Below are 7,342 nucleotides of genomic sequence, written 5' to 3' on the forward strand. Positions count from 1 at the left end.
GTATATCTCTAACAAAGTTTTCTTCAATTTATGGAGTAGAATTCAGCATATATGTGTGCGACGTTCCACGAGTTATCTCTTGTATTCATCGAGCTTCCCCCATTTCGGAGCACGGCAATTTCCATGGAATTTGGGTGAAATTCCACTGAAATTCACACGAACTAGCATGTAAGTTTCAGCTTCAACCCAGCACAGGCTCTGTTTGAACTTTTCTCCAGGAGCTCCCTCTCTACTTCTCCACGTTGGGGGTCGACATCACCCATGAAGGCTCCAGATTGAGATCACGCATTCATGAGACGCTCCAACTCAGCAGTGTAGGATCATACTACCACTATCCGTTATAGTAGCAGTTACTGCTTGGTCCGACCCGTCACTTCTCCACAAGGTTGTGTGATCTGGCCCTGTACCATCGTACCACTCAATATAGCCATTAAACAGCAGACAGCATGCATCTTCCTTCGCCAGGCCAAACCAAACCAACGCAGCAGAGGAGAAAATTACAAGAAATTTGCAGCGACAGCAATTATTTATTGATAAACAATTTACTAGAGTGATTCTGCATTTCTACGACACCAATTCACAACTGTCTTTTTTTTATGAAACAAGAACCTTATATATATTTATTTGTAACTGTATTTGATGGAGATACAAGAACAAAAATGCTGCAAAAATGGCAACAACTCAATTTGCCCTACCGAATCTCAATTAAATACAGGTCCTGATGATAAGTTTGGTCTTTGAGCTGCCGAACAACAAGGTGAAGGAACAAACAACAAACAACAATCATACTTTGAAAAATGGGTGCTACAACAACATTTTCTCTACCAAGTCTTGGGGGCGTCATCTCTCCAACTCGTCTAGCGGTGCTGTCTGGAAGGCTTCTTCCCAGGTCTGGATTGGTAGGATTTTTGTCTCGTCTTCTGGGCTGATAAGGCATTGGCCTCCTCCTGGAAGGGGTTCATCCCATCATCGTCGTCTTCCTTCGCTTTTCTGACCTTCTTTGTCTTTCCACGGTCATACTCCTCATCCCTGGAAACAGATACAGAATGCATCATAAGTTCAGGTCTCCTAACTCAGTAATAATTCAGCCAGAACAAGTTAAAGATCAAAGAACAGTACATCTTACTGAGTCGCAAAAAAATACTCACCATTCATCCAAGACATATCCAATGCTATTCTTCCCTGAATTTGTGTACTCTCTAGTCTCAGAGTTTGGCATGCCGCTATCATCCCAACGTGAAACTGAAGAGGAACGTAAACCAGATTTAAAACTAGAAGCAAAGCAGAGTAGTATTAGCAGAACATGAGTAATTGAGCAAATTGCTAACCAGTAACTTCCGCCATCAAGTCCTTTGCAAGAATACCGACATGCTGGGAGGTGGCTCCCTTCTTTGCATCTATGTTGCTTCTTGGATGTGCTTGGTTTGCAGAAGAGCTTGAATCTAACTTTGGTAGCTCAGCACTAGCAAAAGTTGCACTCTTTCTGTTTCTGATGTCTATGTTATGGTCACCATCGCTAGCACAACTGGTTCCAACAAACTGCTGCGTGTCTTTCAATTCTTGGGTATCATTTTCAGAAGTTACACTAGCATTGGAGTGTTTCCTCTTACGAGATGTACATTCTGCAGGTTTAGGCGGCATAGTTGTTGTAGATGATGTTGATGCCTGATGATCATCAGTCTTGTCACCAGAACAAAGAACACTTGCTATGTCTTTACAAACTACAGGTTTTCTTTTGGTTCTCTTGTGCTTCGTTTTCTTTTGTAGCTTTAGTGAACCTAGTAATAATTGTCTTGGCCCAAGCCGCAAGTTCACTACTGGATATCTCACAAGTTTCTTCCTTTTAGTTGTTATACTGTTACCTGAATCAGCTGCAACCACCTTCATGGAAACTCCCGAGGATATCTGTTTTACAACATCAACTTGTTCAATTACTGGTACTATGAAGTTATCCTTCTGCATAAATGCATGTGTAAAACATATTACAAATATTGACTTATATTAAGCAAAAAGATGAAAGCTTAGGGTTTAGTTTATGTGCTGGAGCAGTATGATTGCAATTCTACAGATCTTATCTGGGGTAATAAGTAATGACAACACTTCTCCTAGGGAGCAAAAAAGGTGGCCATAGGTCAGTAACATACCTTGCTCATAGGGAGTTCCTTCACTGTACTGTCATCTTGCTTCAGAGATTCTGTCAAATCCTTCACTTCCTTCACAGAAACTGGACCTCTGCTGCTAGTGCCAGAGATGACACCATTCGAAACAATAGCATCCTACCATGTTGCATAAGAAAACGTCAGTAATGACATGCTGGAAATGGAGAAAAACTAGTATTGACCATTGCAAGGATACCTTGGAACTTGGCTTGGGACATGCTTCAGAGTAAGAAGTTTGTTTGTCAGTCTCAGACAGTCCAGCTGAACTGCTGACCATAGATGAGGCAACAGAAGTACTGTTTCCCAGCTTGGGAAATGCACCACCAGCCATTGTTTGATTGCTGCTCGCGGTGATAAGAGATGCAGGTTGACCTGATAAAGACGCCTCTTTATGACTAACTGAGGCAACTTGCTTTGATTTAGTTGATAAGATTGCACAATCATTTCCAGGTACAAGAGCATTCTGTGTGGTAGACAGGACACTTCTTTGTGGGGCAGCAGCAGTTTCAGTTTTGCCATCATTCCTTGAACAATGGCCTACTGAAGTGATACTACTCACGCCAGAATGACCAGTGCTTGTACCCTGTGATTTCTTATCTGCACAAGGAGATGGCATGCCACTCGATTTTGCTTCCATTACACCACTTTGGGTCACACCACCACTTTGGGTCACACCATTAAGAAAAGAGATCTTCCCAGGGATCATTTTGTTTGCAGGGACATTAGGAGTGCTACTGTCTTTCCGTACCAACGCATTACCGACTCTGTCACGTACATAAAATAACATATAGGCTTTCTGTTTCAGTACATCTGCCTCGCGAACTTGGCGAACCTGAAGTTGATGGCCTTAGGAATCAGTATGTCAAAAATAAAAGGGCTGCTAGAATAGCAAAGGGCACACAGAATGGATATCATCAAGCAATATTGCTCAGGCTTTGATTTTGTCTCCTTCCCAACAATGAACAGAACCAAATCCATACTTCTGATATATAAAAAAATCTAACTAGCGGACTCTTCCCAAACAAAGTGAGTCTAACATACAGTAGTAACTTCTCAAATATATTCAGCATATACTAATACAGGGAATACATCACAAACAAGAACAAGCAACAATGAGTGCCTTTCAATTAACATGTGAGGTTGACAGACTGTGAATACTGCACCTGATTATTGAACTAAGGATTACATAGCATTATGACAATACAACTTCTGTGTGTACAGTCTATGTGTGATACAATGCAAATTACTGAAGATATAGAGATTGCATTGATAGAAAAATATTCAAAAAGTTGGAGCACCAATACTTTAATATGAAGACTTTACTGGAAGGGAAAACAATTGTTTCAGTAGTACGCCCTCCATCCCATAATATAAGATGTTATTATAATCTGCTAACACATATATTGGTTAGCATAACATCTTATATTATTGAACAGAGGGAGTAATTCATTAATGGTACATGAGACAGCATGGTAAGTGTAGCACTATGAAATATTAAAATGCAAGTTAAATAGTAGAATTTCAATCATAAACCAGACCTGATTATCATCAAGATTGTGCCACATCCCACTGGAAGTCCGAACATAGCAATAGTAATGACCAGATTGAGTGCTCCAACCAGCATGAACCAAAACACCGTAAAGGCTGTATTTGTAATCTGCGCCCTGCACATGACCATAGCAAATGAAAATGCAGAAGATAAATTAATTAGAGGAAAATCAAGGTAAAGCTCAAACGTTTAAACCTAATTACTCACTTTAGAATCACTAACAAATGGTTCCAAGTCTAGAACAGGTTGAAAATCCACTTTTTTGTCAATCTTTTCACGCGGGTTGAAAGGGCTAAAGCGCTTCAGATGAACTGTCAAAACATTTGGGGCCCTATCAATTGTAAACCTTTTCTTTGCTACAACTTTCTGCCTGCAGCGCTCGCACTGATACTGCTTTTTACCCCCATCGAGTAGTTCATCTTCGGTAAAATTTGCAAGTGCTCTCACCAAAGTTGTAGCCTTGCCAATATCAAGACTAAGATCCAAGAAAGGATCAAATTTGTTGGAACAATGCAAGCACCTAGTGCATTTCACCTGGAACATAGATATGCAGCAAAGCAGTGATGACAATAGAAATGGGTTTTCCTAAGGAAATGCTAGTCCAAATGTATGAATGCACATGAGGTACCTGACTTCTTAGGCGGCCACCAAATATTTTGTGAACTAAGCTCTTCTCATAGGCACTTGCAGACTCGCTCGGTACTCCAGAAGGTAAGCAGCATTTATGCATGGATTCAAGCAAGTTAACCATCAACTCATGTGCATCTTCCTGCCTGGAATTGCGGAAACTACGAGAAATGCCTATTTGCGGTCAAAGATTCACGCTGTGCAATTTTTGTAAGTTAAAACTAAAAGAGGTAATTGACTAAGCTAGAGCGGCTGGAAGGATACAGCGCAAGTTCTTGACAATTTGTGATGGTGTCACAATTTTTCCAGTTGATTGTAGAGCAGTCTTAACATGGTTCTGAAGAGCACATAGTGCACAGAATCCAGCAGTACGGCCTTAAAATGGTAGAAAAAAAGGAATTAGCAACAGCTGTGAGACAAATGCCTTACAGGGCAAAAAAACTGAAATACACAGGCGCTATATGCATAATTAACATGATGGAGCATACAAAGTCACTGTTAGCTAGAATACAAACATAGAAAATATAATTGCCTAGTTGTAGGGGTTTAGGGTTGCTTCATAGATCAGCAAGTGTTGCACTGCTATCCATAGTGTTAATATACTCCCTCCGATCCGAAAAAACTGTCGAGAGCACAGTACAACCACGTTTTACAGTTAAGTCCTTCTACATTTACAAAAAGATGCAGAAGTCCTCCTCTCCCGTCCTCCGGAGTCCAGATTTGGTGGCCGTCGGAAGACTCCGGCAGAATCTGGCCGGACTGCCGGTAGCAGCAGCTGGGGCGAGCGACCACCAACTCGTATCTCCCTACCTCCGCGCCTCTACTCCCGCACTGCGACGATCCCCTCCCCCCGCCCGCCGTCACACGAATTCACCAGTGAGCAATCCTTCGATCTGTGCCCGTGGGTGGTAGTGGAGGCGGGCCTTGGACATGGAGTGTCGGAGGATGACCGGCCGAAGATGGGGCTGGAGGAAGAGTACCGGCCAGGAGGGATCCACGAGCCGGCGCTGCTGGCCGGGATCTTGGGAATCTGGGGTTCCCGTGGGGGCGGCGTCTCAGGGTGGAAGCGGTTGAGGCGGAGGAGGATCTGGGGCCGGGGAAGTGGTGGTGGTACTAACGGCGGAGCTAGGGGAGCGCACCGGCGAGGCGACGGGAGGGAGGCGGAGGAGCAGAGAGCGGGAGGAGCAGGAAGGCGGAGGTCCAGAGCGAGAGGCGGGCCACGCGGAGCAGAGAGGATAAGGTTGAGAGTGGTATGTGGGTTGATTCAAGGAAATCTCGAGGGTGTTTTTGCAAAATTGTCTGTCCGACAGTTTTTCCGGACCGGAGGGAGTATTAAAAATAAGATAGTGATAGATCACGGTGATATGTAAATGTGACTTTTTACTCACAGGTGTTCATAAGAGAGCGTGATTAAACGAGAGAAATGTCATAAAATACATACGCCTGCCCTATCTTTTCAATCAAGACCACACCCGTAGGCTTTATATTTCCAAATAGACACGGTATGGTACTACTCATCATGCATGTTCACATGCCCAACCTCAAAAGAAAGCATGGCACTTGATAAAGTACTAAATTACATACAGAGAATAGGTCAAAATTTTAACATTATAAGGCAGGAGGCCAAGAATAATTTTGAATCAGAGTTATTTGACACAGTGATAAGATTCTAACTGGCTTAATACCTGTTCCATTAGGTGTGACTCAACTGACTGGTAAGGATAATCATCCATATACATCAGCCAACAGTTGTCATGCACATAATTCTCTGACAAAGTAGAATAACAAACTTTTACACGACTTTTCCAGTGTATGATAACGGTTGACAGATCAAAACTTGGGGATGGGACTGCACATATTGCTTGATCCATGCTTGATTCAAGCTGGAGGAATGGTGAAACTTTGCCAATGGTGTGGAAAGAATAGCCTTGGGCGTTGAGGATGCAAGTGTTGTCTTTGGTAGTGATACTGCTATTAAAATAATAGTGGCATGGATATCGGTATAGCCTATGGCCCAGATTACACCTTTGCCAAGGATTAGACTAACTTAGAATAGGCGGTACTCCAATAGGCAGATCAATTTACTGCTAGCTTGGGAATCTACAAGCCTGATGCAATAGCGTTAATTTTCATTCGTACGATACACTAAACCGGTGGAAACTTGCAAGTTCTGAGGCAGCACTTACATGAAGACTTGTGCCTTCCACTCCGCAAATAGGCTGCGAACGGCTCCGTGTAAGTCAAGCACTGCAGAACTGAGTTGAGGTAGCAAGTGTTCCCAAGATTTTGCAGACCAGCACCCTGCAATGTAGTCCAATTTCAGAGCTCGAACGGACATACGCAAGCTGAACACAGCATCATCAACCACCATGCTAAGACCTCAAGAAATGGCATTTCCGTGAAGCAAACTATGTACTGTACTAGATATTTAAGTGACTACTAGGAGCCCAAAATCGTAGCTGGGCGAGCCACGAACCCGAATTGAAAACTTTGGTGCCTGCCCGGACACCCAAAATCACAGCTTTAAGAGCACAAAGCCCCAAAACAGAGTTGCAACTTTCTGTACTCACAATTCGCCCGAGGTAGATCCTGGCCACAGTGAGCTCCGGATCCAGCGCAGCAGACTCCGCCTTCTCCGGCTTCCTCGCCTCCCCCTCACTCCTGGCCGCTCCCGCGGCCGCCGCTGCCGCCGCCGCGCCGGCGGCGTCCGGGTTGAGGGTTTCCATCCGGAACCCGCCGCCCCCGACGGCCAAGGCCGCGTGCGGCCTCCTGGCGAGGTGGAATTCTATCCTCCTGTGCAGCACCCCCTCCGGCACCGGCACCGGCGCCGCGGCCGCCGCCGTGGACACCTCCGCCATACCTACTAGGGTTTCGACGTCGCGCCGGAGCTGGAGCCGAGCAGCGCGCCGGGATTTTGGGGCGAGGGATCGATGTTCCTGAGATTTTGGGGGGATTTTTTCGGATTGAACTCCGGGGATTCGATCGATAGGGTAGTGGAAATTGGTGT

General features: G+C 44.5%; 1 protein-coding gene across 2 annotated transcripts; it reads right to left on the reverse strand.

The window, feature by feature from the left end:
* Positions 1-660: 660 nt before the first annotated feature.
* Positions 661-7,016, reverse strand: LOC124685159 (ubiquitin carboxyl-terminal hydrolase 23). Of its 2 annotated transcripts, XM_047219486.1 has the most exons (11): positions 6,906-7,016; positions 6,522-6,636; positions 4,600-4,710; positions 4,337-4,509; positions 3,916-4,242; positions 3,698-3,823; positions 2,356-2,991; positions 2,145-2,276; positions 1,329-1,956; positions 1,149-1,242; positions 661-1,029 (listed from the first exon to the last, which is right to left on the reverse strand). In XM_047219486.1, exons 4-11 carry the CDS (start codon positions 4,457-4,459, stop codon positions 858-860), a joined length of 2,238 nt encoding a protein of 745 aa, XP_047075442.1. In that variant the 5' UTR covers positions 4,460-4,509; positions 4,600-4,710; positions 6,522-6,636; positions 6,906-7,016; the 3' UTR covers positions 661-857. The 2 variants fall into 2 exon arrangements, with proteins under 2 accessions (XP_047075442.1, XP_047075441.1); XM_047219485.1 differs by lacking the exons at positions 6,522-6,636; positions 6,906-7,016 and having other exon boundaries at positions 1,329-1,905; positions 4,600-4,704.
* Between the last annotated feature and the right edge of the window lie 326 nt (positions 7,017-7,342).

The sequence above is a fragment of the Lolium rigidum genome, chromosome 1 (assembly GCF_022539505.1).
Source record: "Lolium rigidum isolate FL_2022 chromosome 1, APGP_CSIRO_Lrig_0.1, whole genome shotgun sequence".
Classification (NCBI taxonomy): Eukaryota; Viridiplantae; Streptophyta; class Magnoliopsida; order Poales; family Poaceae; genus Lolium; species Lolium rigidum.